This window comes from Lactuca serriola, chromosome 9 (assembly GCF_051521515.1).
Source record: "Lactuca serriola cultivar US96UC23 chromosome 9, Lser_US96UC23_V15, whole genome shotgun sequence".
NCBI classification, from domain to species: domain Eukaryota; kingdom Viridiplantae; phylum Streptophyta; class Magnoliopsida; order Asterales; family Asteraceae; genus Lactuca; species Lactuca serriola.
The window spans coordinates 21,363,435-21,390,892 of NC_136416.1; the positions used below are offsets into that span (position 1 = coordinate 21,363,435).

Here is a 27,458-nt window from a genome sequence, read left to right on the forward strand (position 1 = left end):
CTGACCAACTCGCTGAGTCACCACCCGACTCACTGATTCGAGTCTCATCTCGAAGGGTTTTAGGGTTTCGCAATCTGACTTGCCGAGTCCAAGAACAGACTCGCCGAGTCCTAGACAATCTTCAACCAACTCGTCGAGTTGCTCGCCCAACTCGCCGAGTCCATGCCTAACTTCAACCGACTCGACGAGCTGTTCATCCTACTCGTCGAGTTCCTCCTCATCTTCAAGCTACTCGCCGAGTCCACTCGAAGGACTCGTCGAGTCTATCCAGTCCTCAATCCATGCAGTGGCTTTTCGAGCCAAACAGAACTTCCAACTCATAGATCCATACTTCTAGGGCCTATTCCCCACGTAAAGTGGCAAACTTTACGTGTAGATTGAGAGATCTAAGCTCAAAACACACTAAACTAGGGTTTATGGCAAACATGCTTCTTCAACATACCAAGGGCTGATACTTTAGGGGATTCAAGACTAAAACCAACATGGATCTGAGGTAGCAACCTCAGATCTGAACCTCCAACTCGAATTGGTTACATATCATACCAACAATGACCAAAACTCACACATAAGAATAGATCTAGATGAAAAGGGAGTCCAAGCAACAGCTTATTACCTCCAATTGGTCTGAAATGACTCCACAATTCCAGATCTACAGTCCCTTCTTGCACCTCCAAGGTCTTTCTTCCTTCACCAAGCTTTAGCGCACTCTTCAAGGCAAGATCTAGCTCAAAAACGGATATGGCGGCTAGGGTTTGGTGTTCTGGGGTAAAGAGACAGTAAAGGAACCATAGGAAAGAGAATGAGACGCTTAAATAGGCTCCAAGTCCCGGATTTAGGGTTTTCTTCGTTCAGACCCAACTCGTCGAGTCTCCTTGGCCGACTCGCCGAGTCGGTCGCTAACACCTCAACCCGGATCCCGCTCGGACTCGCCGAGTCCCTCCATGGACTCGCCGAGTCTCCCTTTAAACTTGAGGTTTTCTTTCTTTTCTTGGCTTTCCAAACTTTGGGGTGTTACAGTATAGTTCCAAAAAATAATTAAACATTGGGATAATTATTTGAAAGGGTAACCAACTAAACATTTTGTATACATTTGGTCTTTTTTTCGTCCCTAAATTTGTATATTTGTTTACAACATACAATTATTACTTACAATAGTAGGTAAAACTTGTTTTTGTGTTTTGAGTTTCACCTCTGACGACACCTCCGCTCGTCTTTTCTGTCGACATCTCACCGTCCTTTTCGTTGGTACATTTAGTTTTTTAAGCTAAATTTGATATTTATGTAGATGAGATATGCAAAAATATTAGACTCGTATGAAAAAAAAATCATATTTCTGAGGTAGATATAACATTTTTCTGAATGACATATTCGTAAATTTGTATTTTTCCTAGAAAAAAACATAGTTTCTCTATATAAATGTGAAATTTCTCAGGTCATTTGTAAAAACCTTATATTTATATGAAAAAGTATGATTATAAATATATTTACCAAATAACAAATACAAATGTAAAAACGTATACATCAAAACTTACTCCATTAGGTATATCGTGGTCGTCTTTCTTTCAATTTCGTATATGTATTAAGCCCATTTTGTAACTCATCGGACAATTTCTCAACCCATTCTATCGACACGACATCATTTGACACTTAAAAAAAATAAAAGATTAAAAGTTAGAAGGTAACAACATGTCATTGTGAAGCTCTTTGAACATAGTGTATTTGAACCAATCAAATACCTAGAAACCACGTCAATGAACAACGTGTCATCATCTTATTTGCTTAAAACACCTCACTTTTCTATTTATATATATAAACCTCACATCGGTTCAGTCGGCTAACTCCGTCAAACGCACTGCAAACACACAGTCGAGAAAATGAAGTTACTATCGGCTGCAGTTCTATGCTCTCTCCTTCTCATAGGAACCCTAGCTCTCACTGAGGTAATGTTTCAGCTTTTAAATTTTATTAAACATCTCTTCCTGTTGCGATCACATTTGTTGTTAGGGTTTAGTTGATCATTAAAGCGATCTATGATCTCATAGATTTTGTTGATTTGATCTATCTGAAATTTGTTGCCGCTGCTATATTGCAGTGGATCTGTTTGATGCGAGTCGATTCGTTTTTTTTATTTTTTTTGCATCATCGTTTCATCCGTTATTTGTAAATTGATTGTTTGTTCTGGAATATGATCGTTTAGTACGATTGCTTTTACTCTATCCACTTGTCTTTGAAGTGGCAGCTGGGTTAAGGATTGTTGTTTTAGTGTATTGAATTGATAATTACTTCAATTACACAGAAGCAATCTATTTTTTTGGAGCTAGATACATTATAAGATATGTGTCGAGAAGATTACTAGGTTTGAATGTCAAAAATCAAAGGTCTTGAAGTTAATAATTTTTTTTTGAGTTAGAACTTGTATCCCAACTCCTTCCCCTTCAATGGTTATTTCAATATCAGTTCTCTGTTTCTCACTTAAACCTGTTTTGATGATTATATTGCTCTGTTACAAGGGCATCACATCGCATGTCTGAGTTTACACTTGAAATTCTCATGCTTCATTATGTAGACACCCAAAGACCGTTTTGATTCTTTCTGAAATTTGAATTTCACATTGTATGCAGGCTAAGAAGTCAAACAAAGATTTAACAGAAGTGACTAACAAAGTATATTTTGATGTTGAGATTGCTGGAAAACCAGCTGGTATGCCCTACCTTTTCCTTTTAATTTCAACTCATGGGTTATTGGCATCTTAAAGCATCATCATATTTCATATATCAATCATGTAAATGCGATATATTTAAAAGACTCTATTCACTTGGTGTTTCAGGAAGAATTGTTTTTGGTCTCTTTGGTAAAACAGTTCCCAAAACAGCAGAAAACTTCAGAGCATTGTGCACTGGTATGCTGATGCTATGTTTATATTTTTTTTTGTACCAATCTTTAGAAAAAAAAAAAAAAAAAAAAAAAAAAAAAACTCATCTTTTTAATATTTATATTTTTGTTGGGAATCATCTCAGGGGAGAAAGGAGTTGGAAAAAGTGGGAAGCCTCTTTACTATAAGGGAAGTGCATTCCACAGGATTATTCCCAGTTTCATGATTCAAGGTGGTGATTTTACTAATGGAGATGGCACAGGAGGGGAATCAATCTATGGTGAAAAGTTCAAGGATGAAAACTTCAAGATCAAGCATACTGGACCAGGTAAAATCTAATTAATGACAAAGAATAGTAGAATCGTCAAATTACAAAAACAGATAAATAAACGTTACTTTGCAGGACTTTTGTCAATGGCAAATGCTGGAAAAAACACCAATGGTTCACAATTCTTCATCACAACTGTGACAACCAGCTGGTAATTAAGCATAATTAATATATTTCGATTTATATGGTTAATTAGAGGATATAATCGTAATTTATTATTGTCAGGTTGGATGGTAAACATGTTGTATTTGGAAAGGTGTTGTCGGGTATGGATATTGTTTACAAGATGGAAGCTGAGGGGACACAAAGTGGATCGCCAAAAGCAAAAGTAACAATTGCTGATAGCGGTGAACTACCTCTATAATAATAATATTCCAATTAATAACAATAATCTTTATGTATTAGGTTTGATGTTTTTTCTTTATGATACTAGTTTTCTTGTTTTAAGAGATGTTAATGCTATGTATCGGGCACAAGTTTTTAACCAAAACTTTTGAAGTGAACTTCTTGCTTAATATCAGGCACTGGAATGAACATTTGTTTGTGGTAAAAACGAGATGAGAGAGAGCTTATAAATATACATATATATTGTTATCATTAAAATCAGAGTTATTATGGTAAAAAAAAAAAAAAAAAAAAACAACTAACACCACCAAGATGGAGAATCTTGAATGGAACATAGTAGCTCTATCTGTGAGGCTAACACTGGAAGACATGGCTGAACTCAAAGCCATTGCTTCGGCTGATTCAGTTAAGGGGATCAATATGATGATGGTATTTCAACCTTAAAAGTGCACCAAAACTCCTCCATAGAAACATATACAAAATTGCTGATCCTATGGCTATAGTGCTCTATGTAACAATAACTTGACTAGTACGAAGCATCCAAAGAAAAGAAGAGACTGAGGTCTAAAGTGACTACTTTGACTTGTAGAAGAAAATTAATTAAATAACGGAGCGTTCCAAGAGTGATTAACATCACAACTTATACACATATAATAAAGATATTATGGCTCTTCTAAAAGCAAGTGACAGTGTAAGTAACTTGTTCTTTGTGTACCTTTGAAATTATTTGACTTTGCATTCTAAAGATTTTAAATACAGACCATGTGCGTTTGGTGTCATTGTAAGTAACTTGTTCTTTGTGTATCTTAGAAAATTTCTATAATTGTATTTAAACATACAGAAAGGTGATAGTAGGACTTCATTTCTCCTCGAAATAAATGGAACCCATAATTCCTCTTCTACCACCAAATAAACAAGGAGCCACAAAATGAATGGAGCCTAAATTTCGGAGATCCATTGACAAAATGCATCATTTAATCATGGAAAAGGCAATGATGTAGTTAGTCAGTCTATATGCAAAAGCCCAACTCTTAGGAATTCACATGTGTTGTCCGGCATGTTCCACCTATTGGCTATAGATATGCAATTACAGCACATGACATTTTACACCTAAAAGTAACAGATGACATTGCAAGATATTTTTATTAACCAAACGTCATCTATAAAAGCAGTATTTTAGATTCCTTCCCACATTTACATCTATATGTAGAGTTGTATTCCATATTCTAGCTTCTATGGTTTGATAAAAAGATACTATTTGATTATCTTTGCAATAACCCTAAAGAATCAACTGAATTGATTTGGGTGGAGAAACACGTTACATTCCAATATATAGCAAATAAAAGACAGGCATTAAGTTTTAAAAACTCATTTGCCACGTAAACATAAGTATTACCTCTGTTGTATGTGCAAAATGAACAGAAAACAGTCCTTGATGAAAGAATGTGCATAAAACATGATGACAGTAAGATGTGTAACAAAAAAAGATTTCCTCACATTCAAGTTAATGCATGAATACACAAAAAGATAAAATAAAAATAAAAAGGACTAGCTCAATTTACAACTAATCCTGAGAGCCTGAGTCTAAAACCAGACCAACTAACCAGCTTAGGTTACTTTACAATCTCAAGTCTAAGGTCATAATTAATAATATCTTTGTTTTTTCTTTCAACATAACATACAACATTCAAGTAAAAAGACTACTCGGAGTCACTCCCTGAGTCCAAGAAGCTGAACTCTCTCTGCCCATTAAGTTTGATTAGCAAAGTCCCTCTGTTTTCTTCTTTCCAATCAATGTTCTCTGTTTCCAACAAAGTAACAACCTACAAAAACCATCTCACATCTTAAAAGAAATCCCAAATACTATCATTGAAGAAAAAAAACAAGTATATGATAATTTCATAACTCATACCGACTGTTTAAGCTTTGACCTCCCTAGTCCGTGACTCCCACATCCTGTGATAACTCTAAACACCCGAACAGCTGTACATCACACAATCAAAAAAAAAAAAAAATTTAGAAAGATTTATAACGATTAAAGAAACAATTAGAAAGTGAAGAAATAGATGATGATGATGATGCTTTTGGTTTGGTTTGCTTACAACGAACATATGCACCAAATAATAGGTGGAGTTTTAAAAGCTTCATCCCTTGTTTCACATGTTGTCCATGCAGATCAATTGTTATCACATTCTCAAACGTCTTGTTCCTGCATAATATTCCATTCCATTCTATATTATTATACCCAACTACTCCATCTATTTACATAAATGCCACCAACCAGAATCAAATAGAAATAGGTCCCTTTTCATTCACAGTGTCACAAACCTTGAATCGAATATATCATGGCCCGCCCTTTCATCTGCTTGTCGAGCCTTTTCATTACACATCCTTCCCTGCATCAAATTTTATAATTTTGTTATCTGGAATCATAAAGGTTTTGTAGCACTTTTTTAAAATTCCATTTATTTAAACTAAGTTACATGGATTCGATTTTAGTACCTGATCTGAGAGATATGCTGCATATTCCCGTTTTCCACTAGCATATGCAGTTGCAGCCTGAACAATACAAAGCTCATCTTAAATAAAACCAGAATAATCAAAACCCTAAAAAGTGATGCACCAAAAAAAATTGCCTTGTGATAATATGACTTCATTGAATCCCAATGCTGACTTGCAGTATTCCTATAGTTATGATAATCGTCCCCTTTAGCTATATTATATACCACACACACAAAGACAAGTTAGTTACAAGTTAAAACAATTGGTTTGAATTTTGAACAGATGTCACAAAATTTTGGTTACCAAAAACATGCTGCTGCTTTTTGGTTGTATCAGTAGTATCTTCTGAAGGATAATCAAGCATCTGCCCAAAAGACTCCATTTTTTTAACTACATTCCTCCAGTTCATGCTTCCTGGCTCATGTTTTGAACTCTTTCGTGTATAGAAAAGAGATTCCAACACGTCTTGGGTCAGTTCAGAGGATGTTTTTGGGCCAGGTGGGGGACCACTTCCACAATTATTAGCAAGAACATCGAAATAATTCCTAAAAGGAATACACATATGGTTGATTTTTAGTTGCTGGACTACTTTTCATGACATTAGTTATGTGTATGCATATCAGCATATGTATATTTGGGTAGATTTTTTTAACAACAAAATCATCTGATATCAATACAAAAGAAAGTAATATAGATAATCAGAACCTCTTACCTGCCATTACAGCCAGTATACGATATATTACTGTGAAGATCACTCTTGGATGATGAAGCTAAGTCTGAAGTCCTATTGGTTAACTGTCATAAAGATATCATAGCCACAAGAATATATTAGATTATAAAGAATTTACTCCACTATAGATATACGTTCTGCCAATTCATCAATAAAGAAGACAACATGAAGACTTGTAAACCAACTTGCAAATGTACACTAGATAATGATAATTCATTGGCAAATGTATAATTTCAAAAATCTGTTTCAAAGATACACGAAGAACATGTTGCTTACATTGTAACTTGCTTCTAGAGGAGCCCTATTATCTTTACTTTGTGTGTTTGAGGTGTGATGTTGACCACTATTGGGAAGCTCAGATGAAGAAGCAGTTAATTCAAGCAGTATGTCCAATGCCTGAAGACAATATAATATTACACAAACATCACCATAAAGAAAACACATTTATGAAAAAAAAAAAACATTGGTAATTATGTCCAACTGAAGTTTTACTTTGTTAATTTTGGTTTCAAATATATACTACAAGATGGATTAATCTAGAGCCAAGATGACCACAAAAACTAATGCAAAAAAGCAAAAATGTGCTTGAAAATGACAAAAATTACCTTTTCAACATCATACGCAGTCTGACCTGCCAAATAACAAATAGATTCTTCATTAGAGAAATGAGTATATATATATATATATATATATATATATATATATATATATATATATATATATATATATATATATATTAAGCAATCATAAAGCAAAGAATAAGTTGCATAAATTATATCAAACAAAAAAAATGCTCACAAAGTACGTCCTTGACCAAATCCATGCCCAATTCACAATCATCACTAAGCATCGAGCACAAAAACTGTTCAGCATCTTCATGGCTGGCACCTTCGTCAGCAAATCCCTTCCATTTAGAAACCCCTCTTCTCTTCACATAATCCTTCCCCAATACAGTTGACACCATTCCAGTTGCAGCTATCACTTTATTCCCCCTATGTCCCTTACTAACCTTGCCTCCAATCCTATGATTATAACCATCACAATTCGATAAAGCATAGCTTCCACTTGAACTAGAAGTCTCAGTCGAATTTCCAAAACTTTCGGCAGAATCATCGTCCCTATTAGCACTTGAATTCGAAGTTGTTTCAGTCAAATTCTCAATGGTTTCTTCTATGGAGAAGGAAGCAATTCCTTCTGTCAAATCGTTCAAAACCCTAGATTGGTCATCAATCTGACCAGGGGCAGGGTTTTCACATTCAGCCGATTGCTTCGTCTTCGGAACCGGAGGTCTAGGCCTCTTCTTCTTTTTTGAATGCTTCATGCCTCCAAAGTTATTGTTGTATACAGCAATATAAAGTTATAGGAATTATTGTTGTACACAGCAATATATAGTTATAGGAATATGTATACGTTTGTATAGATATTCATATACGGATGAAATACGCGAGATAAGCAAATCGATCGAATGTATTGAAAATAAGAAACATGATTACTGAAACAGGGGAAATCCGCAATTTGGGGAAAAGAAAAGAATAAGACGTAAATCCTTTGGTCCAAGATTAGGGTTTTATTAGGATGAGATCGCGACAACTTAATGATTCCAGATCCCAAAAACCCTAACTTGGATATAAACAAAAACTGAACGAGGCGAAAATGGGGAAAAGGGTTTGGGTAAAAAGAAGAAACTGCTATGAGAATGTGACGACCAACAAAGTTGTGGCGAAGAACGGTTTTGATGGAGTTATCTGATGATCGGATTCGGAAGCCATTGAAGTCAACTTAAAATGCTCCATTCGTTTCATGATAGGTGTGGGGCTTTTCAATATTAAAATACTAAACCTAATCCATTTCGAAATCTTAATTTCCACCATAATTGTTTTTGGCAACTGTCTAAATAATTTACGAATTTTTCGGAAATAATTCAACAAGATTACAAATTTTAAAAATGCCATCCAAGTGATCTACTGATTGAGGGAAAGACTAAATTTTTGGAAAAATGGCTAACGGGTAATTAAATATAAAAAATGTTTAAAAACGTCATTCAAGTTTAAGAAGTACAAAAAATATAGTCAATTATTGTCTTTATACATATATTATCATTAAAATACACCATTTGTTCAAACCACATCTTATGAAAACCAATCATTTCATTACATTACATGACATATTTATTGTTTAGTTGGTGAGTTGTCTACATATTCAACATTAAATGATATATCTCACATTAATGAATCAATTTAGAGAACTACTATGTACCCGTTGTAACATCCGATTCTTACAAATATTATTCTTTGTTCAAAGTTAAATTGTGAAATTCTGCCCTACGTCGAGCGTAGGTAGGAAATTGGGTTCGGGGATTTAATGATCTATGCTAAGCGTAGGAAAAGTTAGGCTGAGCGTAGGTGCGCTGGACAACAACCTTAACCCCAAGGGTTGTGAGCCTTATTTAAAAAGGCTCTAATTCATTGAGACCCTCTTCATGTTTAACCTCCACCCTCTTAAGCAACCACCACGAAACCCTAGCCATCTTGTGAGAGTTTTGAGATCTTAGAGTGTTTTGTGTGCATCTTTGAATAAAGAGTTTCACTATGGAAGCACTTGGGAGTTCCAAGCTTTGTAGATTTGGAATTTGCATCCCATAATCCTCCTCTAGAAGTTATAAAGTTTCTATATCGATGATTTTTTATGTTGTATCTAGTTACTCTTGAAATTCTTATGCTTTTGTCCCCATAACCTTGGTCTATGTGAGTATGAACTATTCCAGACCATTTAAGTGTCATTTTCAGATGTTTTGGGGGTTGTAAAGCCATAAAAATGAGAGTTTGGTCGCTTTCATCCATCCATGCATAAGTCCTTGAGCAATACATAAGTTTATGGACCTAGGGTTTGGTTTTGTGATCTTTGTAAGCATGCAAATGGATAAATCAGAGACTTCATCCATTAAGATGTCCTTTTAGTGTAGATATGAAAGTTTGGGGGGGTAACCTTTTGTGTTAAGAACTTAATAAAAAGTTGGACATCAAGTGGCTACGCGGAGCGTAGCTTTCTATACGCTGAGTGCAATGTTGTAGTTGCCCGTTTTGCTGCCTTGAGCACTATGTTGAGCATAGAGCAGCATGTTACGCTAAGCATAGGTCAGATGGAGGTTGATTGTTGACTTTTAACCAAGTTTGACTTAGGACAACTAGTAGATGTTGGGTTGTAGTTAAAGAATCTGGTCCCTGATTGTTGTATAGGTGACCCGTAGTACCAGTCTTGGATTTGCGAGAGAAGTTTTGTTGTCTGCTAGACTGTGATGTGAGTTTTCTCATTATACTTTGTGCTGAAATATGTATCCTTGTATGTAGGATGTTAGTATGCATTAATGATCTATTAAAATGATAGATCTATTATGATTACATGTACTTACTTGTTATTGTTTTGCGCATATGTCGACATAGTATGGTTGGGTTGAGGCGGTGTTGCTTTGTGTTGTAGGCCACCATATCCAAGCGCAATCCAACTATATATTGCAGACTCGGGAGCGGTCCATCTTTATGTTGTAGGCTCACGAGGCAATCCAACCTTGTGATGTAGGCTCAGTGTGCATGCATTATTTATATATATTGTTGTATGGGGTATTTTAGGGGAACTCACTAAGCTTTGGCTTACGGTAGTGGATTTAAATGTTTCAGGTACTTCAGAGGATCAAGGCAAGGTGAAGACGTGATCGTACACATCCTCCTGTTATTTTATGTTTGAGAGATGATTTAGATACTCTGATTTTCATGGTGTTGTTTTGTAAACAATGATTGATTACTTTATGGGTTTCAAAAATGTATTTTGAAAAATGAAAAAAATTACCATGGATTTTGGGATGTTAGACCCATGAACGACTTCTTCATTTTTCATGGTTTCTTCCTATAAATGGGTGATCTCCGGCTCAAACCTTTGTGGTTGTTGGTGCCCTTCTCGAATTTGACATATCCACGAAGGCTAATATTGCTAGAAAGTTTAGGGTTTGTCCTAACTCCTTGGAAAGTGTATAAAAGCTTTATCATCTCATTCTCTTAAATGGTTGCTTTGTTATGTAATTATTTTTTGAATACGAGGGATTCAAAGAAGATAAAATGTGATTTATGGGAATAAATTGATGAAGATGAAAAACCAATAAACATGAATAAGAAAGACGAAGCATAAGCGACTCCAATGAACTAAAGATATCAATATTGAAAATGAATTCAATATGTAAAAGGTGAAGACAAATAAGAGGCATCTATGAGTTTTAAAAACGAATTGAATAAAATAAGGAGGAAATAAGATAAAACCCTAACTTGAAATTTGAGTAAGAAGAGTGTAGCACCTGGTTCATGGTACGTAAAATTTATCTTAGTGTTTTTCATTTTTTAGCCTTGGACTCGGCGAGTTGTAGGTCCGACTCGCCGAGTAGAGACGGGATCCAGAACACGTTTAAGTTGGCGACTCGGCGAGTCCATATTCTGGACTCGGCGAGTCCCCGCTGTCTGATGAAACCCTAAATTTCAAGGGTTTTTCACCCTATTTAAACCCTCTTATCCGCCCCCAAGCTCGCCCCCTTCACCCTTAGATCTCTATACTTCGTTCAAGCCTTGTTCCTTGTGATTTTGAAGCATTTTGGTGTGTTTTCTTGAAGATTTGGAGAGGGGAGGAGAGTAGATCAAGAAGAGAAGAAGGAGGCCAGGCATATTTGTGTTATCTTAGTGATTTCCTTGAGGTATAACTTAGCTTCCCTCTGTTCCCATGCTTATTGTCCCTTGTAGTTCCATGAAAGTCCTTCTTGAGCATTTCCCCAAGCTTGTTTGTGTTTTAGGGTTCGTAATAAGTTGTTTAGCCTCTAGATTGTCACACCCCCGAACCAGACGGCGGAAACGTCCGAGGGCTATTGTGACTTAATTGAATACCATCACAATGATTATACATGAATCATAACATCATTCATCACCATGCATTGAAATATTACAACCGATGTTGTTTACATTCAGTGTATTGTTTTAAAACATTACATTTCCAAAACATAAACCGTTCGATACTAATTAAACAAAACATCATGACATCACTGGATACATTTTCTTCGACTTACCTGTTACCTGAGAATACAAGTATTTTGGAAAAACGTCAACATATGAAATGTTGGTGAGTTCATAAGTAATGTTTGAAAAGAAATGATTTGTATAATTTTGAAAACCACAAGAAAATCCGATATTTTCTGAAAAGAGTATTGTATATAAGAAAAAGTGTGAAGATCTGTAAGTATGCTTGTTGATTTCTGTAAACGTGAATAATTGTTAGACTTTGTATACATCACATAGGTGAAAATGTTGAATTCCCTAGGAAACCACGATGTTTTCCTAATACATCAAATTACGTGTCTTATTTATTGTTATACCGATACGGCGTTTGTTTTCGATAATTCCAGGTGACATTGGATTAATTATGGGTTGTGAGTCGTTATAATCACGCATTAATGAAAATGACTAGTTTACAACTACCAAATACAAAGATCCCTTGGACGTCGTCCGTACTACTCACTTAATCCAACCACCCTGACTTCTCATAGCCCCACAACCGAGGAGAAAGGAGGGTACGAAGTCCCCGTTATTTCCATAAGTCGTTCAAGGCTATCGTAAATGCGAAAGGCACTTGGACCGACTCGCATTTGACTTCTCGACTTTGCTAGCAGTACCAATGGTCCCTTGGGGCCCAACAGCACGATAAAGCTATTGAAAGTCCTTTTACACGGAATTAGGTCATAGAAGACCCAATATCATGTAAGCGCGTTCCCTTCAGGCCTAAAGATCATGTCATTGGGCTAGCTAGGCCCAACAAGCACGATTTGAAACTTTCAAGCCCAAAGATTGAATATTGAGTCTCGTAAATTTTCGCGTGTGCATTGAGGTACTATTGTTTATTGATTTTTGATTCGTTATTGATTCGAGACCGAATCAATTCGTTTGGTAATGATATTTGTGTTGAAAGTGTATTTGCTATTACGTTTCGCCGGTAGCCGTGGTACCCGTATTTTATCTTAAGGGATTTATTGTTTTAAACATTAGAGTTTACCTTTTTATGCCCCTTCTTGGATAAAATTTACACTTTTAACCCTTTATATAAAAGAACTTCCATTTTAGTCCTTAAACCATTTTTCTTGACACTTTAGTATCAAAACTTGTTGAAAAGACATTTTCAGCCCAAATTTACTTGATAAAAAGCTTAAGTTCTTCAAAAATGAAATTTTCTCGGTTGAAACCCTTATTTTCGCAACTTTACAGTTTTGGCCCAAAATGGAAAATTTTTGCATTTTTGGTCCCTTTTGACTTTGAAAACATTTTTGACCCTGGAATTAGTTTTATTACACTAGTAATCCCCTGTTTTACAGAATTTTGCAGTTTCAGCCCCTCTATTTCAGAATTTTCGCAATTTGGGGCTTATTGGGCCGAAAAGCCCATTTTTAGCCTATTATGTTCAAAATTTACATTTTAAGCCCCTCAAAAGTGTTGATTTTCAGGAAAATTTTATTAGAAACTGTTTGGACTCTTTCAAACCTCCAGAAATTATCATTTGTCGATTTGGGCCCTTAGCTTTTGTATTTTTAACAATTTGAGCCCAAAATGGGTTTTATGTCCAAAAATGTTCATCCTAACCAAATAAATTATTTTTATTGACTTGATTAGTGTAAAATGGTATAATCTATGTTTATTTCATTCCTCATGTTGTAGATCTCGGTTTTTAGGTATTTTTAGCTAACATATTCATCACATAACACATAAAATCATACATACAAGCATAAAATCACACAAGGCATACATGAAATCATAGATCTACACATTTGCTCGTATTCTCCCCTACAAAAACTTATAAAAACAAAAAAATAGGGGGTATGAAGCTCACCTTGGGTGTGGTTTCGGTTTTGGAAGGAAAAATGAGAAGAAATTCGGCCTTAGCAACATTCCTTGGAAGATTTCGAACTTGGATGCTTCTTAGGTGCTAGATCATGAGTTTGAATGAATTAAGAGGTGATTTTTGGATGAAATGAAGTAGCTAGCTTAAGGATCTAAGAAATTTCTTACCTTAGATGGTGATTTTTGTGTAAGAATCCCCTTGAACACTTCTTAGATATCGAAAATATGGAGGAGATATGAGAGAGTTTCTTGAGAGAATGGAGAGTGAAATGTATGTGTGTGTGTGCTTGGACTCGGCCGAGAACAAGAGAGAGAGGGAGAAGAAGAGATAGCTTGCATGGAAGTATGGGAATGCATGGATGTATGGGTCCTCTTGCATGGAAATCCCTTGAATAATTGTGAGGTGGCACCCAACAAAGTCAACTTTCCCTCTTTATGGGCTTGGGCCGAGAATGGAGAGGGGAAAGAGGAGATTTTTGGGCTTTTTGTCCCTTAGCCCACATTATAGTTAAGTTAGATGATTTTTGGTCCTAAAAAATATAAATGTGATTTTTATGACCTATTAGGGCTAAATTAGGTTAATTATGGCCCAAAATGGTTCATATAATTAATTTATTTCATTCTAGGCCCAATATGGCCCAAAATATTGAAATAATTGGAAATGGGTCTAATTAGAGCCCATTTAAGAGTTCTAAGTCCAAGATGGTCAAATTGGAAGCTTATTGGTCCATTGGGCCCAATAAGGAAGTCCTAGTCCAAAATGGACTTAAACAAGAACTCATAGGGTTTCCAATTACTTGTTGACTATTTGTAGTGCTTGTATGAAGTGTTCGATTAAAATTTTGTTGTCATAGAGTATGCATCATACATGCTCTTATGTCTTTGATTCATAATTTGACCTAAGTGTTGTAGTTACAAGGCACAAAAATTTCTAGTTGTGACATAGATCTAGGCATGATTGAGCTCCATGAGCTTGGATCTACTGCCTTTTTGGAGCCACATTGCATGAAAGCCCTAGATCTACTATTTTGGTGCATTTTGAGCCCTAAAACCCTCATGGTGTTTATTTACACGTAAAGTTGGAAACTTTACGTGTTAATCAGGCCCTAGAAACCCAGATCTATGAATGGCATGAGTTGGATTCAAGCAGAATCGCGTGTATAGTTTTTGCATGTGGCAGACTCGGCGAGTCATTCATCTGACTCGGCGAGTCGAGTCGCGAGTCCCCGAGTTTTTCCCCTTTTCGTGTTGCGGGTTGGAGTAGTGAGTCATAAGGTATGACTCAGTGGGTCGGAAGCCAGACTCACTCATGAGGTAACTCGGCGAGTCAATGCCATGACTCGGCGAGTTCAAGGCAATATTCTTGCCTCAAGAATAGACTCGGCGAGTTGTTCATACAGCTCAGCGAGTCTCAGCATAGAGTGTTCTTCGGATGAAGATGAACTCGGCGAGTTGTTCATACAACTCGGCGAGTAGGATGAAGGACTATTTGCCTTTAGTTTAGAAGGAGAACTCGTCGAGTCAATGCTTAACTCGACGAGCAGAGACGGGTTTAGGGTCGGACTAAGGGATAGGGACTTGGCGAGTTGGCAAGTCAACTCGGCGAGTCGGGCCAACTGGCAGTTGACTTTGACTTTGACTCTTGATTGGTAAGGGGTAAATGGTCATTTTACCCTGAGGTCGATTAGCAGTATTTGACTAAGGGTTTTGTGGGAATTATAGCCGGAGGATTTCCGGAGCGGCAGCAGCAGAAGACAGTCAGTTCCCATACAGATCAGCAACTACTTGGAGGTGAGTTACCTTCCAGTAGCCGTGGGTCTACGGCCACAATGCCGACCCACCAGTAGGAGTTGTATGTTAGATGATTGTCTTTGTGATATCATATAGGTTTGCTACTACCTGATATGTTATATGTTGGCATGATATGTATATGTGATAGTAGTAGAGATTGGTTGTTAGGACCGAAGGGTAGATCGGACACCCCATATAAGTCTGATAATATGTTATGTGATGATATATGTGATTGTAGCAGTAGGGGTGAAATAGTCCCCGGGGATCGGTTGTTAGGACCGATGGGTAGTCAGCACCCCAGAACGGCTTGACACGGGTAGGTCGGCACCCCAGAATGGCCGTACCGGGTAGGTCGGGCACCCCAAAATTGCCCGGCAGTGTGTATGATATATAATTTTATGGTATGTGGTAAGATGGGGGAACTTACTAAGCTTCGTGCTTACAGTTTTCAGTTTTGGTTTCAGGTACCTCTTCTTCGCAGGGGAAGGAGCCGACACGGTAGCGGTATACCACACACACGCTTTGTATTCCGCACTATGGGATCCTCCTAGGGTTTTGTACTCTGATAGTATTATGTTTTACGAAATGGTTTCCAAACAAACAATATCTTTTATGAAATGTCATGATCCGTGAATGTTTTATTTATAATGTTTTGCAAATGGTATGTTTTAAAAATGAAATTTTTGGCTCGTATTTTGGGATGTTACAAAGAGTTCACATGAAAAATGAAGAAATTGATAACATGAACAAAACCAAGTGTCTAGGTCATGCCGAAGACCAACAAAACCGGAATTAACCCAAATGGTTTTCAAGATCTAAAAATAAAAACAAAACATAAGGATTTAATATCTTATTTTCATATGAAAAAGACGAACTCAAACAAATGATATTTGGCCTATTTCTTGTGCCTCAATTTATTGATCGAATAACGATTTGATTTATAAATTAGGCAACATTTTAAGTTGCTTGATGTGGTCGAGATTCAAACCCCCAAAAGCTTCAAATCACAAAACTTACATTTCAATTTGTTTGAAATGTTTCGGATTCAAACCTTAAAAAGGCTTCAAACCACAAAATATTCAAACAAGTCAAAAGCTTCAATCTTTTAATTTGTTTGATGTTAACCATGTGTATTCGAGTTGTGCTTCATGGTGGTGAAAAGTAATGATTGGCGGTGGTGATGGTTTCAAATAATAAATAGGAAAATGGCGCAACGCCTCTATTATGTATTTTGACTTTACTCATTTAATCACTTAACTTATTTCCGTGCTTTATAAGGGAATAAACTCTGAAGTTACTTGTGTTTTTAGTCCCATAACCTATATTAGCCAGTAACATATGCCACTTAAGCATTATTCTATTTAAAGTCAAACATTTTGACCATTTCTCTAGAGGGACGTCTCATTCCTCATGTTCTCAACTTCAATTGATAACCATCAACAAAAAATGAAAATTACAATGTTGTTCCTTTCTCTCATACACACACACACGCATAAACCCTTCTTCATCGCCCTTATACCTCCATCCCAACCACCAAGATAAAAACAATCCACAGTTGAAATGTTAAGGGGAGGGGCTGTTTTTGAAAACCATCCTCTAAAGGTGACTTGACCCGAGTTCCCGACATGACATCCACACCGTTCTTGGTGTGATTAAGTGATTGAAGCATAGTGATTAAAGCAGATCGAGCATCACCTTCTTCATAGACACTCGTACAGTAATTATGCATCGCGATCACACCATTTGGACTTGTTTCAGCAACCTCGTTCATGACCCCTTTAATCCAATCGAAAGACCCTTGTTCCCTTATGACCTGGTAGAAATAAGATCTTGTTGTATTCAAATTAGAGGTGTTTTTCTTCGACAACAACAATGTTGGCGGCAATGGGTTGTTGCCGCCGTTTGCCCAGGCTTCATCTTCCTCCTTTTTTGTTTTCATGTTATTCACGATGATTTTGGCGACACAGATCATCGGGTTGCTCCGATTCCTAACCCTACTAGCAACACGATGTCGTATGGTCCGTCGATTAGGACTTTCGGGAAACTGTCAAGATCAATTTAATCCATAAAATGTTGTTAATTTTGGTGTTTTGAGAACAGAGACGACAAGAACAAAGTACTTACTTTGGGTTGTTTTTAAAATCCGATCTTAGCAGTCCGCTTTAGCCATTAGCAGGTGGCTGACATACCTAAGAGAAGACAATTTTTAGTTGTCTTGTCCAATTTGTCGAGTGTTCGGATATGCACACACTTAGGTAGTCATCTCCAAGTGTAGAAGTTATGGAGAAGAAGAGGGGATGTGTTGTTTTTGAACGGTGATAGAAAGAGATAAGGGATTGGTCATCGGTTGGAAACTTATAATGTTAAATGAGGTGGCAAGAAAGTTACCGCCTAACCCCTTCATTTCGTCAAAAGGACCAAATAGACCCGACAAAAATAAGTTTGTTCCTTAAAATGCACGAAAAAAACTTTAGGGACTAAAAAGGTAAAGTCGAATAATAGGACCGTTGTATCATTTTCCCATTTATAACATCAATAATAATAAGATAATTAATGTTAGGACAATCTATTCTAATTAGGGCTGTACATCGGTTGGTTTGGGTCGGTTTTGGACCCAAACCCAACCCAACCCATAAATGGTCGTTTTCTGGTTTTTAGATCCCAATAGGATCGGTTTCCGGTGGGTTCGGTTTCTCGGGTTCTGAGGTCGGTTTGGGCGGTTTTCCGGTTTCTTGGGTTCAACCCATACACTCACGGGTTCTGGATTTAAACCCATGGGTTTTGGGTTTTAACCCATTTTCCATAAATGAAGCAACAAGTTAGATACTTCAAAAAATAACAAATTGAAGTTAAGTACTTCAAAAAACAGGAGTCTTACAACAAATAGTCAATTACAAGTTACAACTAAAGCCCAAAATATTCTATTACAACTAAAACACAATCAAGTATGGGTAGTTTCTCGGGTTGGATGGGTTGGTTTCTTGGGACAGTTTGTTGGTTTTAAGTATGAGTCGGTTTCTGGTTAAAAACCGAAACCGAGCCCGATTTTTCGGTTTCTAAAAATATCAAACCCAAACCGTCGGTTTAGCTTCGGTTTCGGTTTTTCCAGTTTCGGTTTTGTCGGTTTTAGTCGGTTTCTCGGTTATTTGGTTTGGGTTTGCTCACCCTAATTCTAATAAATGAAGATCCATTTTGTCACATGTTAAATTCTCATAAATTTTGACACTTGTCATTTTGTGGTATTTTTGAAATAAATAATATCCACATGTCAATTTCTAGGTTTTTTTAATTTTAAAAATTAAAAAGTCACATAATACATATAGCTATATAAGTAAAGTATACTTTACATGTAATAAATATGATATTAAATTGCAATAAATATGTTTTTCTCTTCCTTATTTTAAAATTTAATTTTAAAAAATAGTTAATATTTATATTTTGATATTTATTTTTTTTGAATTAATAATACATGGGTCTCACAAATGAGAGAATATATTAAATAAAAAAAACAAAGTTATCGGAAATTGAATGCATCATGTCACGTAACCTGCTAATCTGATGAAACCAAATCCGATTGATAAATGGTGATGGTTTTGGATTCTAAAGTTTAAATTAACACGATTTGATGTTAATTTGATCAAATGGTGACAAACCTATACTTTCCTAGCCAATTTTGTCAATACTCCTTTCGAAAATAGATGAGTATTTTTGTAAATTCCAAAAATTAGATTATTTTCCTACATCTCCCAAAATATGTGATTATCATTTATCCCACTTTTTTTTTAAACCCTAAAGTATAAACAGCGAGATTTGTTTTTTCTTTTTCTTTTAGTTTGCATCTCTGCAAACTGGTCACTAATGCTCATGTATCCATTTAGCCCGGCCCGGAGCAAAAAAGCCCAGTCATTTTTTTAAAATTTATTTTATTATTAATTACACAAAAAAGTAAAAAAATAATAAATAATAAAAACATCGGCTATTATTTTACAAATATGAAAAACTAACAAACGTATTGAATGATATAGCCCCTTAAATTCTATAACAACATTAGCACATAGCATCCTATAAAACATATTGGAAACATGTCAAGATCAATGTTAATTTTATAAAATATGATTAAAACAATAGTATATTTTGGATGTAAAAAATCAAAGATATTCCCAAATTATATCTCAAGTTTTTCAACAACATTTCAATAGAAGTTAATTTCAAATCCTTATATTAAAAAACTACTCATCACCCCATTCAGATCAAGAAATCGACAAAGAGCCAAAATGCAATTGGTGAATTGGAACCTCAGAGGGACAATTTTAATTATGTTATGTGTCCTTTCTTTATAAGAATAAGAACCTTATACTCCAATATAAACTAAGATTAGGTTAACAGTAGACCTTAAAAATGCAGGCTAGCAGCTACAAACAAAAACAACACCGTGCTCCCTTATTCCTAAATACAATTAATTCTACTCAGAAGACAAAAAGATTAAGGAGGTTTCAGGGGTCCATCGCCTTAATCGGTTCTTCATACACACTAACACTATTTTTAAGAAACAACATCTGGTGATTAGCGTAGCTAGGGTCAGGATCAAGAACCTCGTCTGTTGTTAGTAACTTGGCAGTGCATAGTGATGCAATAAACTGTTCATGATCACTCGGCTTCTTAAATCTCGATTCATCGTCGTGTTCATCACACTGCATTTTCCTCCTCTGTACCTCATCTTTCACTTTCTACAAGAAGGAGATAAGAAAAATTATGAAGGTTAATTAATCATGTCCAAAGACTACAACTATGAAGGTAATGGATGTAGGAAGAAGATCAGAAAATCATTATACAATAATAAGTATTATGATACGGATGTGAATCATACATACTAAGCAAAACCAACCTGCATTAATGTAGAATCGAATTTCGGAATTCCAATTTGGCCCACGGTTAATGATCCAAAGAAGTTTCCGAGCAAGGCGGCATCGGGAACCGCCAGTCCATGCACTAGCCCGGCGACTAATCCTCCCAGAAAACTATCGCCGGCTCCGGTTGGATCAACCTGAACAGTCGTGAATGGAGAAATCTGCAGTTCTATGTCTTTACAATACACCGTGCAGCCATCTTTACCGCTCGTTACCACGACACAACATGATTTTCGAGCTTCTTCTATATCAACATACGGTGCTTCCTCCGCCGAAGCTTTTAAGAATCCAATTCGAGGAAGTAAGTGAGAAAAACCAGTTTCGTTTAGGTTCATTAGCTTAACAGTTCCGTCGATTTCGAAATCTCTAATTAGGGCTTGTATATCGACGAGAACAACGTCGCAGATATCAAGCATTTTTTCTAGGGTTTCAGGAGATATCTCCCCTGCGATTCCAACTGCCATCCCGAAATTGAAATTTGCTTCATCCGGTAAATCCGATGGAGAAATAGGGTTGCATGATTGGACCCGTTTAAGAACCCGATCCTCGCGCCGGATTTCCGATGGATCGGATGTAAAATAAGCGTGGAAGACGGCTGTTTTCCCCGATGGTGATACAATTGGGGTATGATTGAGATTGACGCTATAAGCAAAATCAGAACCCACTTTTGATACGTAATCGGAGGTGATGTCGAGCCCGTCAAGGACGGCGGAGATGAAGGAGACAGCACCGCCTAGGGTCTCGGCGAGTACTACCTCGTCTTTGATGAGGACGTCGTGGCAGTAGTTACCGACGATCAGACCGCGGGGTTCTCGATTTCCTCCCATATTGAGATGGGTTTTGGAGGAATTGATGGCTACTGCGTTGTCGGTGTATTGCTTGTTTTTGGAAGATCATGCGTGCATGTTAATGGAGGTTTAATTGAAGCTTGCAGAAGTGGATTTGGATCGAGCGGCGAAGACAGCAAGGAGATGACGCGCGGCAAGAAAGAATCTTTTTGTCTATGGGCAGGAAGAGAGGGAGGTGGAAGGCAATGGTGGTGAGGTGGTGGAGGATTTCAGTGGTGGTTCTTTGAATTGCATAGAAGTTCGGGTATACGAAATTTGATTCTACCTTCCTTTGTCCTTTTTGAAATTTTATAATTTCAGTTTTTTAATATTTTGGGGGTGTTTGGCACGGAGCTTTTGGAAACGTTTGGGAGCTTATAGCTTTTAGCTTTTGACAAAACGCTCTAGTTTAAACAAAAAGCTTCGTTTGACAGTACGAGCGTTTAGCTTTTAGTTTTATCAAAACGCTCCGATTCTAAAAGCTACTTCATGTAGCTTTTAACAAAACGCTCCAGAGCTTTTGAAATCAATTTCCATAATTACCCTTAAAAATATATTTATATACTTTTTTATTTTTAATCAGTTGTCCTTTTATGTAATTTTATATATTTCAAAAGCTTCTATCTCCTTTTGCCAAACATTTATATAACAAATAAAAGCTACAGCTTCCCGCTATCAGCTACACGCTACCAGCTAACCGCTACCCGCTTCCAGCTAACAACTACTTTTGCCAAACACGTCCTTTATCGATTATGATCACGTCGGGCAAAAATTCAAAATCGAAGCTTGTGAGATTTGACTAGAGCCATCTTATTTTAAAAGGATTCCAAGAGCGTGTTTGGTTTAACTTTTTAAAAATAGATTTTTTTAGAAAAAATCAAAAAAATATTTAGGAAGTCGATAAGAACTTTTGAAAATTACTTTTCCAATAAAGTAAATTTAGTCTTTCAACTTTTCAATAGTGTTAAACATTAAAATTATTTTTATATCTTCATCTACCCCCAATAAAATATGTAAACATGTCATTTTTAGTTATTTTGCATGTAAAAATTAAACCAAACATTTTAACTTTTGATTTTTTTCCTTCAAAAACTAATCCAAACACATTTTAAAAACAACTTTTATAAAAAGTCCTTTTACGAAAAGGACTTTTGCCCCACAAAAGTTAAGTCAAACACCTTCTAAATCTCAAATAATCGGTCATTATATTCGGAGTGGAGCCTCATTTCACGCGTGAAAGTCTATGTGGCAGCCCAACCTACCGATGAACACTGCCTCAAAGTCTGGTGGGTTGGTTGTGACGTCTCCATGAAGATGGAAGAAGCCACCCAATAAGAAACAGACAACACATTGGTCACTCTCTCCTTTCTTTTTGTCTTTTCACCACCAACCCATCGGTGAACACCATTTCCACAGCCTGGTGGGTTGGTTATGGAATGGTCAAAAATCTATGTCATTTTTTTCACACACAAACCACCCGTGAGGGTACCACACAACATTATATCATTATCGATGGTGGTATTATAAGTGTTTTAAGACTTCTAAAAACGTAATTATTTATATCTATGTGCTAGGACAAGGGACAAGTTTGATGTAAGCTCTCTAAAAGGTGCAATTTATGGGTTTTTTTTTTTTTTTTTTTGGAGCTTAGGATTTTGTGGGTCGTGTTTATTTCTTGTTTTGACAAGCTTGGCTCCATGGAGGATTGAGACGAGTTTTCGATGCGTTTGTTGTACCTTCTATTGCATAAATGCAAACTATAAACTCAAAACCTATTAAAGAATCATCAATAGTTCAAATTCTTATATTTGGATCTATTGGTCGTTCAATGTATATTATTGTACTACGAACAAGTGATATCCTTCATGTTCAAATCTTCCTCAACCAATGACTTCTTGCAGTTCTAAAATCTCCGACATGGATTATCGTGACTTGGGAGGTGCGTTCAATGTTGAGATTTTGACAACCACACGGAAGACTAGCTTCTTCATCCCCATGTCCAACATGATTGACGGAGCTGGAGTTTTGAGTCTAAGTAGATGAGGAAGACATTGGACAATTTCCACTTTTATCGATCTAGATCAAAGGTTTCTTGTTGGGGAAACTTTCTGACTTAACTTGGGGTATGAATAGTACATAGATGGTTCGTACTGAGGGTTCATTTAAGGCATATATGATTATATGCCACTGTATCCGTGACGGACATTTCAGGTCCACAAATGCAATTTCCACATTAGCTTCCAACTTGTATATCGGTTCAAAATTCCTTCGTACCTTTATTTAGAATGTATAATTTTACTTAAATGATGCAAAAGTAAAATTAATGACCAATCCGTGGCAAACATTAATTTTATTGTCTTATAGTGTTAATTTTTCATTTGTTTATATGTTATTATTACGTTTGATATTTATGCATTGTTTATGTTTGGTTGAGATTTTAGTTGTAGTTAATCCACACCATGTTTTTGTGAAAAAAATATAAAAAAGAAGATATACATTTTAATGTTGTCTGTAATTTGATTTTTTGTGAAAAAAAAAAAGTAGATATTCGTTTTACTGTTGTACATGTCTGACCAAAATTTTGAAAACCGGAACAGAGGCTTAACCGACCGTGTTACTGTTTTGATTGTTCAATTGGTCCAACCGGTCGGACCGGTCTCAAAAACCGGAAAAACCAGATACTGTCATAATTACATTATTATTAACTTTAATTATATAAAAAATAAAAATTTCACGGTTTTGGCTGGTTTTACCGGTTCAACCGAACCGGTTTTTGTCGGTTCACATACATACCGATTTTTTGGCCTTTAAAAAGCGGATCTAGGACCGATTCCCGGTCGAACCGGTCCGATTTTCAATACATGGCTTTGGACCCTTTAAGGTCCTCTATGTTTATAGCGAAATTTTTTAACAATAGAGTTTATCTTATTTTTGTTTGTTTATTTATTTTTTTTATAATTGTTATTTAAGTATAGATAAAAAAACAAAAAAATAATATAGTCATTTATTTCGAACAATTAGAAAATGTATAATATAAGTCCCTTTCATCATATTTAAAGTAAAACAGCTAAATTCCATTTATTTTTATTTTTTCTAAGGTTGTAAAAGTTGTTAGATGATACTAAGTCAGTTGACTAGCGACTACATATTAGTCGACCTAGTCGTAGATTAGTGAACGCCTAGTCCAAGACCTTAAACTGTAAATTTGTTAATTTAAAAAAAAATGACCAATATTATAACACAGTTGGTAAATACTACTGGTATCATACAAAATAGGTTAATACGATTAATACAACACTAGTTATTTTTCATATAATTTATATTAAGTTAAAACTTCTTCAAAATGTTAGAAATTCATTGACTTCTATAGCTTCACTTATTGTCTAGGCAAAGATTAATCACCATGCGCCTTCTAGTCGGTAGAGTAGCTCTTATGGATTAATCAGAGATTAACCGGGGACTAGTCGAGACTAAAGCGACATTTTTTCCTAATAATATTTGTATTCCAATTATAAATGAACCGTATTATAGTTATTTTACTTGGACCGATTAGATGAAGAATATTACATCATTTTACTTGATTGATGACTAATATAGTGATTATAAAACCAAATAAGGCACAACTCCGTACAAAAAACATCAAATAAAGCAACAATAGTTGTTTTGTGTGAAATCCATATGTGTTTGATGGGTAGAACCGAACATGATAGAACATAACAAACCACTTTGAAGTGGCGTTTGGTGGACACATGACATGGACAAGGTAGAACTTTGACCAAGTCCAATGAGACTAAATCACTAAATTTTAGTCCATTTCAAATCATAGAACACACTTGTAACATCCAAAAAATTAAGACAAAAATTTCATTTTTAATTATAAATAAACCATCAAACCAAACGTGTTTTATAAAAACCATAATAAAACCATAGAAACAAAAAACATCCAGATGCATCATAGTTAGATAAAATGTGGAACAATATGGTGTGTGCGATGCGATCACCCCGAGCTCTTCCCCTTGGATCCAGAAGTACCTGAAACATAAACTGAAAATCATAAGCACGAAGCTAAGCGAGTTCCCCAAAACACCACATACCATACATATCAAGCATATAACGGGCCCCGCCCGACATTGAGCCCCGCTCGGAACATAGCTGTTAGTAACATGAGATGGGCCCCGCCTCATCACATTCATCAGGCACCGCTCGCTAAACATACAAACATATAAATACATGCAAGAATCACAAAGATAACTAACATACAATATAGTCATTAGGCCCGGCCTGGCATCGGGCCCCGCCCGGTATACATATCACATACAACACATGTAATAGTCACACAGACAGCTAACATCCTATCCATAACAAATCATGGGTCGGCATTGGTGCCTTCGACTCGTCAAGAATAGTAAGGAAAATCACTTCAAGCTGTTGAATATCTTAGATAAAGCTCAAATTGCTGATCTGGAAAAATCCCCACGCTAACATCATCAATAATACCCAATGAATAATTGGGTCTAAACCCATATGTAACGCCATGTTCCGAATCGTTTCCTAATGTGGGGGTGGTGACCCAAATACAGAGCATCATCAGGCTTAGGGCCTTTAAATAAAAGAGACGTAGTTCCCTTTGAGTGTGGGTAATGTAGTTTAGATGATATGGGAGTTCGGTTTGTGTTCTGGAGACCAAGGGTATATCGGTAAAGTGGCAGTTCGGGACTTTTATGAATTTTGGATTTTAGTTCGGAAAGTTTTATGGCAAGGGTAAGTTTATAGAAGTGTAGAGCTTCCCATTACCTTTCCGTGGATATAAAGATCGTCAAAATTAGAGTTTAAATGAAGAAGTTATAGATGTTCGAAGTTAGAAAGGATTTGGGTGAAAAACTTATCTCACGACATGAGCAATTGGAGTTCATGATGTGAGAAGCGATTAAATGAAAATGCTGATTTAAATTGTGCTCACAAAGTGAGCATTAAGCGCTCATGATATGACATCCCCTAATTTCTCGACCAGAAAAGACCGATTTAATTTATGATTTTTAAAATAAAATCAGAGAAATCTTTTTAAAAGATGTTGCGGAATTGGTCCCCAAACAACATATGATAAAAGTTTATCAAAACCCTTCATTAAGAAGGTATATATTTTCCATATATATCAAAACCTCGGGATGTCATGTTCCGATACAGATCAAAAGCATAAACAAGACATTATAAGTCTTTCAACGGTTATTTACAACTACTGGCCTATAATCCAAAAATCTCTCGTCATCCTCCGACTATGCTCGGGGTCCACTACCTGTAACATAAAAAGTTGAGTGGGTCAGGCTTGGGAGCCTGGTGAGCATATAGGGTTTTCAACCCACAATAATAATAAACTTACTAAGTTCATCAATCAACAATAACCCTGATTACCCGTTCCCGTTATCCTCCCTTTACGTCCCTAAACACTTTTCACAAGGGACCTAGCCTAAAGAATATCATCGGGATGGACACTACTGCTAAGGGGTTTCCTCAGCCATACATGTCCTAAAGGAAACCATGAGGGGGATGAAGTACAGCGAATGAACACCCAAGTTCATTAACACCTACAGGTTGCGAACCTGCTAATGTTTCCCACTGGACCGTCTAGAAAGTCCGTGGTCGTCATCCAAACTCCGCTAGATGACTTGATCTCAAAACACATCGAGGCCTCTCATCACTTTTATTTTATCACACATCACTATCTACCCATGTTCTACCCAACATATTTGTAGATAAAAATACATATACAGTTTAAAACTTGTATAAAACATCAACTCAATAGTCACCTCAAATAAACAATTAATATATGTACACATAGCACGTATTATAAGGTAAATACTTCATATCTATGTGTAAAATGAAAGTGACTATACACTCACTTGATTTGATGATAATCATGCAGCAATTCGTTTCCTAAAATGATCGTTTCTAATAAAACCGGTAGTTTTATTGAGAAACCGGGCTCTGCAAAGGTCGGACTTCGAAACCGAAAAGATAAATTTTTCGGGCTTCTCGGGCACTTCGTGGAGTATTCCGGGGCTTATAATTGATACTGGGGCTTTGGGGAATGTTAAGATGAAGAAAATATGGAAAAAGGGGTTAAAAGTGACAAAACTCCAAAACTACCCGAGAAGGCTCGCATACCCCTTCTATTTATAGGGTCCGAAGGTTGGCTAGGGAGGTGGGGTTCGCAGGCGAGGGTGCGCAGGTGCTCGCACATG

The 27,458-nt window shown here is 36.3% G+C and overlaps 3 protein-coding genes across 3 annotated transcripts; 1 reads left to right on the forward strand and 2 right to left on the reverse strand.

Moving 5' to 3' along the window:
* The first annotated feature begins 1,790 nt into the window (after positions 1-1,790).
* ROC7 (rotamase CYP 7) lies at positions 1,791-3,703 on the forward strand. The gene is made up of 6 exons (XM_079018739.1): positions 1,791-1,940; positions 2,622-2,700; positions 2,828-2,899; positions 3,018-3,200; positions 3,276-3,351; positions 3,426-3,703. Exons 1-6 carry the CDS (start codon positions 1,875-1,877, stop codon positions 3,562-3,564), a joined length of 615 nt encoding a protein of 204 aa, XP_078874865.1. The 5' UTR covers positions 1,791-1,874; the 3' UTR covers positions 3,565-3,703.
* A 1,315-nt stretch (positions 3,704-5,018) lies between these two features.
* On the reverse strand, positions 5,019-8,576 carry LOC145072915 (SMR domain-containing protein At5g58720-like). Its single transcript, XM_079019408.1, has 11 exons — positions 7,576-8,576; positions 7,383-7,408; positions 7,054-7,173; positions 6,760-6,842; positions 6,351-6,592; positions 6,182-6,258; positions 6,048-6,104; positions 5,874-5,941; positions 5,648-5,754; positions 5,458-5,528; positions 5,019-5,368 (listed from the first exon to the last, which is right to left on the reverse strand). The coding sequence occupies exons 1-11, from the start codon at positions 8,096-8,098 to the stop codon at positions 5,246-5,248; spliced, it is 1,497 nt and encodes a 498-aa protein (XP_078875534.1). The 5' UTR covers positions 8,099-8,576; the 3' UTR covers positions 5,019-5,245.
* Positions 8,577-19,765: 11,189 nt separating this feature from the next.
* MIK (pfkB-like carbohydrate kinase family protein) lies at positions 19,766-21,505 on the reverse strand. Its single transcript, XM_079021397.1, has 2 exons — positions 20,371-21,505; positions 19,766-20,212 (listed from the first exon to the last, which is right to left on the reverse strand). Exons 1-2 carry the CDS (start codon positions 21,217-21,219, stop codon positions 19,979-19,981), a joined length of 1,083 nt encoding a protein of 360 aa, XP_078877523.1. The 5' UTR covers positions 21,220-21,505; the 3' UTR covers positions 19,766-19,978.
* Positions 21,506-27,458: the final 5,953 nt, after the last annotated feature.